Source organism: Eublepharis macularius, chromosome 5, assembly GCF_028583425.1.
Source record: "Eublepharis macularius isolate TG4126 chromosome 5, MPM_Emac_v1.0, whole genome shotgun sequence".
Classification (NCBI taxonomy): Eukaryota; Metazoa; Chordata; class Lepidosauria; order Squamata; family Eublepharidae; genus Eublepharis; species Eublepharis macularius.
Window position 1 is genome coordinate 101,685,261 of NC_072794.1, and position 12,784 is coordinate 101,698,044.

Consider the following 12,784-nt stretch of genomic DNA (forward strand, 5'->3'; position numbering starts at 1 on the left):
GTGGATCGGATTGAGGAGTGGGAAGGTGGGTGGTGGCGGCAACCGGCGGGCCCGGCAGGCACGGGGAGACAGCAACAAGCCACCTCCCCTCAGGGAGGGGAAGTTCACACACACACTTAGAGCAGAGGGGGGGAGTTTTTAACCCATCCCTGCCTCTCCAAATAGAGAGAGAGAGACGCCCCATAAACATGTTTCAGCCAGCTTTTTAAAAAAAGCAGGGACAGAATCCTCCATTCCTCCCCACCCAATTTTAAAAGCAAGCAGCCAGTCTTCCAAAAGCATATTTTAAACATACACACAGAGCCGTGAATGAGGTTTTCCCACAAAATACAGTGTTTTAAAAGCAGGATAAAAACAGAGAGTGACAGACAGAAAAACAGCCATTCCTCCTACAAAGCCCCGTTTTTTTAAAAAGCAAAAAATGTTTGGAACACCCCCTTCCCCCTCCCTCCCCTGGGTCTCTTCTCCCAACTGGTGGTGAGTGTGTTGCTGGTCCGTGGTTGGAAGGAAGCCCTGCTGATCAAGGAAAGCTGGGCTTCCATTCGGGTTTCCAGGGTGACAGAAGGAGGGCAAACACAGCTCAGGCATTCCCCTGGCTCCGTTGCCCCGGGAATAGATTACTGGCGACTGATTGTCTGCATCCCCGATCAGATCCCTATGGCCCGAATCAAGCCCCGATGAAGCCCCCCCCCCCCGAACGCTGGATCAGTCGCCGAGGACGGCACCGATCCGCTGGGTCCCGATCGCACGAACGCCATTATTGTGGGCATTTTTCTATTGTAATGCTGATCGTGCCCATCTCTAATATTAGCTGAAAGACTTAAAATTATTCTTCAAGAATTTATTCATGAAGATCAAAGTGGATTTCTACCTAAAAGGCAGTTGAGGGATAATATTAGAACTGTATTAGATATTTTGGAATATTTGGAAAAACATAAAACACAAGCTGCATTGATTTTTTAGATGCAGACATGAATTTTGGACAAAATTTTATTGTCATGATCTGGCTGTGCCAGGAAGGCCTAGCAAGACCTCAGAAGCCTGTTAGCAGTGGGAGTAGGCCTGCCTACAATTCCCAGGAGCACCTGGGCTGTTTTGATGCCCTTTTTGGCCAATCAGAACACAGGGGGCTGGTGCTATATAAGTCTGGGAGAGGGAAAAGCCTGTGTTCTTTGTCCTAGGGAGCAGGCCAGAGGAGGTTTCTGCTAGGGAGAGAGGCCCTCATCCAGGTAGGGTGAGAAGACAGGCCTGGCAGACAGAGGGACAGTGAGTTCAGTTATGCTGGGGCCTTTGGTTTATTTTACTTTCACCCATCTATTGTTGCTAATGCACCTTGCTTGTTTGTTTTTAACTGAGTTCCTTGTAAATAAATCCTTTTGTTTGTTGTTACTCTCCTGGGTCCTCACGCCTGTTTATTGGCCAAGCTATGGAGGTCAGAAGAGTTGGGAGGATACTCTGGGCCTTTCCAAGGGACCCTAAATCCCAGAGTGGTGGTGAGGAATATGGATTTGAAGAAAGAGATTTTATATACCATTTCTGTGCCTTTCAGTATTATATGCACTTTTACCATGCCCAGGAGCTATTGTAGTATTGATAACGCAACATGCAAGAAAATGACACTTGAAACCAAGGACCAAAGAAGAATGTATGTTAGACATGTTAATCACTATGAGAACTGAGAATTAATAGTACAGCTTGCTTGCTATATGATAGAGATGCACCTATCACACACCTGCTGCATGATTCTGTATGATTCTAATACAAAAAGCTCTTTGTAAGAACTGTTAATGCAAGAAGTTGCAAACTAGGTCAGCCAGAATTAGCAACATCTCTCTCAAGGCTGGGAGAAACTGCAGAACTGGGGGCACATTCCTTTCCACCCACAGAACCCAGCTCTTTGAAAGCCCCAAAGTTGCAAAAGAAGAGACTTCAGGGTGCCGTTAAAAGTAACATTGGCAAAAAGGAGGGGGCAGGAGTAGGCCCACAAGAGGAGGTGGGTGAAGGAAAGGAGGAAGATGTTCTTCCTAGAGATTAGGCCAAGGACAGATTGGAAATTGCAATCTTGTAATTTCTCCAATTATGCAGCTGACCTAAATTGCTTCTTCCAATCAAAGTAACCCTAGACATTTGTGTCAAGATCGGAGGTCCTCTTTCTATGCCAATGGGGGACCCCTGTATTCTGCGAGCCAATAAGATAACAAATATTATAATTAGCCAAAAAGTATTAATTGCTTTGCACTGCTATTGTAGCTCTGATGAGCTTTGGACACAAGGAGACCATTTACTCCTGTGTAAATTGCTCCTCCATTGTTTAATTAAACAATCTATTTTGCTTCATCACAGGACTCCTGGTGTGTCTGTCTCTTTGTGATTTGCCTCGAGGGACACTCAAGGCACAAGTTTGTGCTTAACAGTGGCAGCGTAAGGTGGCTCACCCCACCTGAGGCATGACATTTATAAAATGGGTAAAATCGATTTATACCTCTCAGACAGCATTAATAATTATTAATAGAGAACTGACTAAACCATGTAAGATATAAAGAGGAACAAGACAAGGTTGCCATTCTCATCTCTATTGCTTATTCTTGTTCTTGAAATATTGAACAGAGATATAAGACAAGATGAAAGAATTGGAGGTGTAAAGATTAAAAAATATTCCTAAATTAAGAGCTTTTGCGGATGATCTGGTGCTGGTCTTGGAAGATCCTTTAAAGAGAATTAAAACTTCAATGGCCAAAGTGAAAGAATTTGGTGCATTAACAGGTTTTAAGGTTAATAAACACAACAATAAGATTTTAACAACAATATGAAGATACAAGACCAAGGCTGTTTTCACACTGTCTATAAATCGCACGAGACTCATGGAAGGCTGCCGGCTTCCTCGCGCGATTTTTGATGCCATCTGTTTACAAAACGCCACAAACAGTGATTTACGGCGTTTTGTAATTGGATGGTGTTAAAAATCCCGTGAGGAAGCCGGCAGCCTTCCGTGAGTCTCGTGCGATTTATAGACAGTGTGAAAACAGCCCAAATAAAAAACATACACAAAACAAGCTTTAATATTGAAAAGAAGGTAAAATATTTCGACATTACCTTGACAAACATGAATTGTATGTTATTTCAAAATAACTACGTTAACATTTGGAATGAAATTAAAAAGACTTGTTAAGATGGAATAAAGTTCAACTGTCACTTTGGGGAGAATATCTGTGATTAAGATGAATGTCTTGTCTAGAATGTTATTTTTATTTCAGACAATTCCTGTTTTGGCAATGGAGTTGCCATTTAAACAGTGCCAGAAAGATATATCCAGATTTGTATGGCTAGGGGAAAAACCATAAATTAAATATAAGGTATTACAGGATGCAAAGGAAAGAGGGAGACTGGGTTTACCTGATTTGAAATTATATTTTGCTTCTTGTTGTTTAGTGTGGGTAAAGGAATGGATCTTTTTTTAAAAAATGGAAGATTATTGGAGTTAGAAGGACATGATTTGAGATTTGGATGGTATGAATACTTGTGGTATGACAATGCTAAGGATAATGTAGATTTTAATAACCACTATGTTAGACCTGCCATTTTGAGAATATGGAACAAATATAAACCTATGATTTGTCCAAAAATGCCCTTGTGGCTATCACTACATGAAGCTTACTTTAGAAGAGAAATGACAAGTATGTATAAATGGTTAACATATTGTGATATGTTACAGTTTTTGCAAGATGAATATGTGTGTGTATGTGCCATCAAGTCGCCCCCGACCTATGGCGACCCTATGAATCAAAGACCTTCAAATATAAAATAAAATAAAGAGAAGATTTGACAATAGAAGGATATACTTGTTAATGGTTTTCTAATTTGCAAATCTTAGAAAGGTTTAAAGTAGATAAAAGGCATTATGACTTTGAGCAATCCAAGAATGAGACAGAACTATGTACAAATGATGAACATGTTATTGCCCAAATGTATAAACTTTTGTTGAAATGAATCTACGATTAAATGGGCTAAAATTTTTGGACATAATATATGAATGGAACAATGAGAAAATATGTGGTTAAAAGGGTTGAAATTCACATTAGGTTCGCATCTTAAAGAGAACTTTTTCAAAATGATGTACTGTTGGTATATGTCTCTGGAGAAATTGGCCAAAATGTATAAAGGTACTTCGAGTTTATGTTGGAAATGTAAACAACATGAGGGAACATTTCACCATATGTGGTGAACATGTAAGAAAGAAAAAAAAATTGGATACAAATACAATTATAAATTCAGAAGATTTTAAAGATTAATATACAATTGAAACCAGAGTCTTTCTTTTGGGATTAAAGGACGCTCCGCTGGAAAGAAAGCATGGAACTTTGTTTTTATATATGACAATGCCAGTGTGATTATTATATGCACAAAAGTGGAAGAGTCCACTTTTTGCCTACAATAGAGGAATGGTTGGTGAAGGTGCTGGAACTCGCAGTGATGGCTAAAAAAAGGGGTCATTTCGTAGAAAAAGAGCTGGAGGAACTCATTAGCATAACTCATTAGCATAACTCATTAGCCTATGCCACACCCCTTGACATCACCAGAAGTGTGCCATTAGCATAACTGATTTGCATATGCCACACTCCCTGACACCACCTATCTTGGCTGTTTTGGACCCAATCCTGGCCATTCAGGGCCAAAATTGGGCCCAAAATGGCAAAAAGGGGCTGAAAATGGCTGAAAAGGGGCCCAAAATGGTCAGGATCAGGCCGCTGCTGAGCGGGAGAGTGATCCACCACCCATCAGAGGCCCAATACGGGCCGTTTTGGCCCCAATCCAGGCCGAAACGGGCCCAAATGGCCGAGAGTCAGGTGGGTGGGGTCACCTGACATGTGACCTCTTTAGGGAACTACCAAAACTGCGTTCCTGCGCGTTCCCCCTCAAAATGAGCCATGGCTAAACTCACTTCATTGATTAAGACAATAATTTCATTTATTGCATTATAGACTTTTTGCATGGAATAGATAACAATGATCTGATGATTTGTCGGTTTGATGAATAAGGAATTTAGACAATAGAAAAAAGAGAGTTTCTTCTAAACAGAGAGTAAGAAAATTTTGTAATCATACCTATATTTGTTGTAGAAAAAATTGGAAACCTTTTAGTTTATATAATTTGTATCCTTTTTCTATATTTTAGTGTTTTTCTGTTAGTTATTCTTTTTTCTTTTATATAAACTTTAATTTTAAAAAACAGACATATGATATTTGTTTGCCTTTTCAAAAGAAATATTTGATATAAGTCAAGGCCACAATCTAACAAATTGAATTAGATGTTAAAATCCTTTGAATTCAATGGGCCTAAGCATATCTAACTCTGTAGTGGGCCTGCTGGTCTATTGTCTTGTATATAGCTTGCTCTAAGACTTTTTAAAATATTATCAATTGTCTGTACTTGAGGGGATGCTCTGAGAGATTGGATAGAATAAAAGTTTAAAATTCAAGGAAAGCATGGATCTGGATTATGTTTTCCTTCCTGGATATTAATTAGTAGACAAACTCAGGATTAAGTGGAAAGAAAGGATTAAAGATTGATTAATACTTGGTTTCCCTTGTTTCTTCTTGTTGTCTGTAAACAGGAAACAGATGGAGTCTGTCTGGGGAAGCAGAGAGGGAACTCCATTTCATTAGTATTGGTTCTGTTGTAATTAAGGAATTAAAGGAATAAATGTTGTCGAACATCCAAACTATACATTTATCTTCCCATATTTACCACAAATCCATATATCTTCTGTTGTGTCATGTGTAAATCTCACTTTTATGCTTACCATTCATATTGTTGTGCACATATACTACTCTGGTTTGTTCTGTCTGGGTCTGTCCCAAGCAGTATGTGATGCCCACCAGATCTGCTCTAGAGAAGCCACGCATCTGCACCTTGTTGCTGCTGTTCTTGTAGATCTGGAACTTGGACTTAGGCGGGGTCATGATAATTCTATTGTCTCTCTCAAGAAGAAGGCTAACATTCCGCTCGCCTGACACACAAGTGAGGTAGAAGCTGGTGTGCGAGGGGCTCAGGACGTTGGCGATCAGGGTTATATCCAGAATTGCTCCTGCATCAGAAGAACAATAGAAGGGGCCATTTTATGATCAGGGAGAGAGAATGGCGTCAGCATAATAACCACCCAACCAGCTTTGCCTGGGCTTCAGAGTCAAGTCCTATCACTACTAAAAAACCAGAAAGATCATTTGTCTTCACCTAGAAATGACGCAGATTCCTCAGCGTGGCCTCTAAGCACTCAGGCTCGATCATCCCTGGACCTAGAAGTGAGAAAGATCTCTTGCTCAGCAAAGTAACTGCCTTGGGCCTAATTCCTATAGATGCTTGATGGAAAGTGGAACATTTGAGCAGGATTTGCCATCATTAATCATTACAAAGCTCTTTTCAGGCCACTTAGTTCTTATTAATTACTATCCTCCATCCTTTGGAGAATTGATCTTGGCATCACAGGATATATACTTTCTCTTATCACCAAAGATAACAGAGACAGGCAGAGATGTGCTTCAACATTTCAAAAATCAAAACAAGCCCTTTTTATACCATAGGTGTATTACACCCAACCCGCTTCTATAACACATTGGTCTTTTATGCCATGTGCTGTTTTAATTTATTCTGTAGTAGCCTGTCTCAAGTATCCCCCATTCCAAAAAATGACCAGTGATTTACCAGGGAAAGGTGACAGGAAACTGGTAAGTAGGAACAGTTGAAGCGTATGACTTCCTCATCTGATATAAACTCCAACTGCCCCTATTTACCAATGACATAGTCTCTGTTTTCTGGTAGAAAGAAGCTGTTACCAGCTGTGCCAGTCATGAAGTAATATTCAGAAAAACACCCCACAGTCCACAGAATACCTTTTATTAGGACCAGCCAAAGGAAATAGATTTTTATGTAAAGCACGTTGCACATTAATAAATGCTATAAAAACTATCCATGCTAATAGGCCCTGAGTTAAATTGAATGTGTGGGTAGTCCCTCTTAGGGTCTCATTACACAATACACATGGTATCTGCCAACTCATGTCTTTTTTATGGCCCTGTAAGGTTGGTGTAGAGAACAGAGGAGTCACACCATCCGCATATAAAAAGGCAGACAAGGGTGGAGAGGCTGTTCTCCCTATTGTTTTCTCCAACTGATAAGGAAATGGCTTGCCAAACTGAATCCTGGTCCAGGTTCCTCTCAGTTCTGGAAATCAAAAAGGTGGAGTTTTCCAAGCATGTGGCTCTTCAGCCTTTACTTGAAGACCTCAAGTGATGGAGAACTCACCCTCCTCCCCCAGGTAGGCCCCCTAGACAACCCCATTGATGGACCCTACTTTCCCCCCTTCTGCTAGGGTCATCAGAGCTAAAGTGATGCATTAAGAAAGGGCTCTTGCAGGCTGCTGTACATATTGTGCTAGAACAGTGGTTTCCAAACCTAGAATCTCCCCAGGACCTCCACCCTTCTAAACCCACAGCAAAGCATGCAGCCCACTGAACTTGAAGCACATGACAGGAAGTGATATGACATCACAGTCACATAACAGGAAAGGGAAGAGTGGAGGGCTTCACTCTAGTGGGTAGGATTGCCAACTCCATCTTGGGAAATTCGTGGAGATGCGTTGATTGCTTGGGAAGGATGGAGTTTGGAAAGCTCATTGGGGATGTGATGCTGTAGAATCCACCCTCCAAAGTCGTCTCTAGGGTAACTGACTTTATGCTACAACCATGCATAGGAGATTGGAAGACCAGCTGGTGGGGCGCAGGATGGCCAAGCCATGCTCAGGAAAGAGAGAGAATGCGAGGGGAAGTTTTTGCAGGGAGGGAGAGGTCTATGAACCTGTCTATGCTCCAGAGGAATCTGGGCTTTTGACCACTGACAGCAGGTCCTTACAAAAAGAGCAAAGAATGGCAGTTCTTTGAGACTCTTGAGTCCTGACCCAACTGAGGGTCATGATGACCCATGGGCTGAAAACCACAGTGCTAGAACAGGGCCCCAACAGCAAAATGACAACCATGGGGATACATGGCATGGCACATCCCATGTATAAGACCTATCTTGAAACCAGATTTGCTTTATACATATTTTACACCTACACTCAAAAGAACAGAATTTATTTTTAAAGTTATTTTCTGTTTTCATCCACATCATTGTCTGAGAGAAAATCTTACTGATTCAACAGAACTTACACTAGAGCAAGTATGTGAAGAATTGCAAGCACCCAGACCACTTTTAATATCTTTGAACACACATAAATGTACACTGTATGGTGCATACTCTCTGACGATATTTCCCTAGCAAAATAGGAAGTTCTTAACTAATATGTTTAAAACAATATAATTCTTCTGTCTTGGGACATGTACAACATTGTCTGGGAAACAGCTAATCTACCAGTTAAAATATTCATCTTTGTGTTTGTTTGGGAAAGAACTGGGTAATATTTTTAATGCCTTGAAAAGTATACTTTAAATGGGCAGGTAGCATATTAATTATCTAGGAACCTTCAGAGGGGCAATTATTCTTCTGAGTACTTGTACACACATATTATAATACACACATGTGATCACCACATATAATAATAGGCTACTTAGGAGTTGCACACAAAATATCTCCTACACAGAAGGCCTGTCAAGAATTGAGAGTGATTTTGCTACTAAGAAACTGGACAGGTTGTAGAATACCATCATTATATTTGTGGTACTTGCAGGAACCTAACAGCTTACAATTTTTATTAACTTTCTTAGGTTTGACCAGCAATATAAAAGAGACAGAGACAAAGAAATCTTACAAGAGGAAAAAAACTTTTAGTTCCCATGAAAACTGCCTTGGGCTACACAGTGTCAGTTCTCAATTCTTTCTAACACACAAGTATGTGTTTGCACCACCACAAATAGTGCTCATAACTATTTACAAAAAGCTGTGCTAAAGGGATACTGCTTGCTGAATACCTTTATTTAGGGCCAGACAACATGGATCTGGGTCCACTTTGTCAGTTGCTGTGAGTGGAACCTCACTATGCAGTTATTTTATGAAGCAGAGTTGAGAAAAACAAACAGTAGGGCCCAGTGGCCTTGAAATGCAGGAAGTACAGAGTGAAATGTAATCATGTAAAGTTCACATCTAATTGGAGGAAAATACAGAGACAGTTCACTAGTGAGGCTAACCTGGTCAACATCTGTAATGGGTAAAAAGTCACACTGTTTTTTTTAACAGTCTCTTCAGTTATAGCAAGATTTTAAAAAAATCTAAGTGGCAATTGAACTCAGTGAGAAGGTAGTATCAAACCTCTGAATGTATCAGTTCAACAATGTCACGCTGGAGTCTCTTTTTGAAGTTTTTTTTTTAAAATTGAAGAATAATGGTAACTTTGCAGTCAGAAAGAGAGTGAGATTTCTCCCACTGCTTTCTGAATCTTGGTGACTTTTTTGATGTCAAGGACTTAGAATTTTTCTCTCACTGTATGTCTATCCAAGGCTAAGCCAAGCATGCCTGAACAATGTGGATGGTGATGGACAGAGCTAAATCTGGTCCAGTGAGTGACTAGTGCAGCATCTGGAAATGGAGGATGGCAGTATAACAAAAGAAGTTCTGAGAGCTTAGAACAGGATCTATACCCTGCAATGTTCACTTTCCCCTATGGAAATTACTGCATTTTTTTCACGGTCCTCTCGCTCTAGAATTCCTGCTTCTTGCTGGATGGATAGGAGGTAAATGCTTTAAAATTCAGAATTAGATGCCAGATAATGGGAATTCAAGCAAGGGTTAACTTGTACCTTCCTCATTGTCCAGAATTTCCCAAGTGGAATGAATGGTCAACTCTTTCTGCCATCTCTGGGGATGAAACCATTGACAAACATGATCCGTGCTGTTTCAGCCCTCAATCTCCCTTTGTGCTGGTTCTCCTTTGCATGGATTGAGCCTGCAGTTTTTTGTTTTCGTGCCTTTTTTTGTTTCTTCGCATAGAATTTTCTCTTTCAGATGTACATGTTTGTTAATATCATTTGTGCACCAAGAAATTAACATTATACATGTATATTGTATAAATGAGTGATGTATGTTGTACATATACATGTATATTATGTATTAAAACATAAAAACTGTGAACATATTTCAAATGACTCTTAAAAAATCAACAATGAAAAATGGAGCTCTGAAAATACTGATTAAATCTGAACCTATGTAAAGAGGCATGAAATAGGGAGCATTTGCTCTCTATTAGAGCATTCTCCTCCAAAATTCCCCCCTTCAGTGACAGTTGGATGAACTGAAATAAATAACTTCTGTGCTGCTTGTATTTTTGTAATTTTTGTACTTGAAATTTTAAACTTTTTATTGTATTGATTGTGTTTTAAATTGAGAAATTGTAGATTTTAATGTCTAGAGCCTGCTGGTGCAAGGAGGGCAGAATAGAAGCTGAAACAAATCAAATAAATCAAATAAATACCCCTCCCCCTCAACTGTAGATCAGATTCTGCCTTGCCCCAGGATCCAAGCCATGGGCTGCATTTCACGCTCTCTTTCCACCACTCAACTATATTAGCCACAGGAAAGAAGCCCCTTCCTCCCCGCCTCCCCAGCTTAATATCCCTCAAGAGGAAAAGAGTTCTTTACCTGACAGGCGCAAGAAGGCAGCTAGAAGACAAATCTTGCCCAGTCCCATTTTCCTGAATATGCCCAGTGTCAGCAGAACCCAGACATCATGAATCCAAAAAGGGAAATGCCAACTGGGAATATTTGTGCTGTTTTTCATTCACCGTGTGTATCCTCTAGCCTTGGTGGTCCAGTGTCCTCCATTGCTTTGCAAGGGCTAGAATAACTGGAAGGAAGCTCACACCAGACAGCCTCTGATTTGGGAGGAAATGCTCTCTGCCGGCTGGGCTCAACTTGTAGTTCAAGAACTCAGCAAGATGTGGGGTCTGAACTTTCTTTAAAAAGGCTGTGACTCATTGTTTAGGAATGGCTAGAGTCTCAGAAGGAAGAAAAGCAGCTCCATTCTAGCCCATCCAAGGCACTGGCTTTCTCTCTAGGGATGTCCCATTGCTCAGGACTCGGAGTAGGGACCTCCAAAGGCCCTTCCACCTATTCCATCTCTTCATTCACTGCCATGTATCGCTGCAGAGGGGATGGAGCTCACTTGTTTCATCCATGCTCACTTGGAAGCCTGACTGGAGAACATCAGCATGGGGATAAAAGAAAAGCCTCAGGCAGTACAGGAAGTGATGGGAATGGACTGGGCACAGCTTGAGCAAGGACTTGCTTGGCTGGGGTTCAGCCAGAGGGAGGCTGTTGGGGGAGGAATGCCTGGGGGCCCTCACAGGCAATGACATGAAATCCTGTTTCCCATGCAGCATTTCCTGCTCTCCACCCATTGTTCTTTGGCTATCGCTGTCTCTTGCAAGAGGCAGTTGTGGAATGGGAGGTGTCAGACTGAGCCACCACTAACTGAGAGATGGTTGGCATGAAAGGGCTCTGCAGGCCTTCAAGGGACTTCCTTTATTCAGTTTCCTAAAAGGAAGGCAGAAGAACTTGATCACAGCCTCGGACAGGAAAGGTTTGTAGCGTGGAGTTTCTGCTTCATTACAGTATAATAAAAAAGTAAGCTGGTTTCAAGCTGATGGACAGAATCTGTCAGTGGAGTTCTGATTAACCAGCCAGGCAATGGACAGGCAATCTTTGGAAATCTGCGCTCTGCTTTGGTTACAGCGGTCCTATGGGAACTTTTATGCAGCAAAGGAAGTCTGTTCTCTGAAGGATCTGCGGAGAAAGAATTCTCTGAGATACTCATTTGATGGACACTGACATTCATATAGATAGGCCACCTCTGCACAGCCACCACTACAGATATGTGTGGGCTCTTGTAATGTGTTATATTATTCTATGATTGTCTCAATGGAGCAATTGTAGCTCCCTGGGGCTGTTTTACTTCATAAAAACAATGTGGGGGAGGGGCTTATCTGCCCCACTCATGCTGTGGCCTTGATCTCAATTGTCTCTCCATGCACCTGATAATGGATTGTTTAAAAAAAAAAAACTGGAAGCTCTGGATATGAAACTCCCAGTATCTTATTTGGTTTGATTTGGGCCTATGAGATAGAATTGTGAACCAGAATCTTCAAATCCAGCCATTTAGAGGACTGTTTCACCTACTATAGTGCTGAGGAACACTGAAGCACAGCAATAAGTAATGACCCAGTATCAGTTAATCTGCTTGCTTAGAATTCTTAACCAGGAATAACAAAGATTAATAAAGATAGTGGCCTGGATCCAATGACACAGTTAAGAAAACTCAAGTACCCTTATGTTTTCTTAAGAGGAGGTGGCAAATTTTGCAGATTCCTCCCTTCCATAGAAGCCCACTTAGTCCTCTGAAATTTTATTGTGGGGGGGGAGGGAGGGTCAGCAGACCTTCAGGACCTGTCAGGGGACTACAGCAGGAGGTAAACAGCAAAAATCACCAGCCCCTCTTAATGGCATTTAAGTTTACTTAATGTGGATTAAGTAAACGTAGTGAATAGCTGCAATCTCCTCTTCCTCCACATACTTAGAATTATGAAGCAGCATGCCTGGGTGCAGCATTATACAGCATTTGCATAATGACGTTGTCACACCGCACTGGGAGCTTGCCCAGGTGGCCTGTTCCCCTGCTTTTCCCTCTGCTTGCCAGGTGAGTGGTGGTGGGGTGGTGGTGGAGGGTGGAAAAGGTAGGGTTGCCAGCCTCCAGGTAGTGGCTAGACATCTCCTGGAATTACAACCGGTCTCCAGGCCACAGAGA

The 12,784-nt window shown here is 41.3% G+C and overlaps 1 protein-coding gene across 1 annotated transcript in view; it reads right to left on the bottom strand.

The window, feature by feature from the left end:
• TIE1 (tyrosine kinase with immunoglobulin like and EGF like domains 1) overlaps positions 1 to 11,161 on the bottom strand; it is a 48,143-nt gene extending 36,982 nt beyond the window's left edge. The window contains exons 1-2 of the mRNA XM_054981634.1: positions 10,624 to 11,161; positions 5,801 to 6,085 (exon numbers count right to left, since the gene is read on the bottom strand). Coding sequence (XP_054837609.1) covers positions 5,801 to 6,085; positions 10,624 to 10,762 — 424 coding nt within the window. The 5' untranslated portion in view covers positions 10,763 to 11,161. The remainder of the gene's footprint in view (positions 1 to 5,800; positions 6,086 to 10,623) is intronic.
• Positions 11,162 to 12,784: the final 1,623 nt, after the last annotated feature.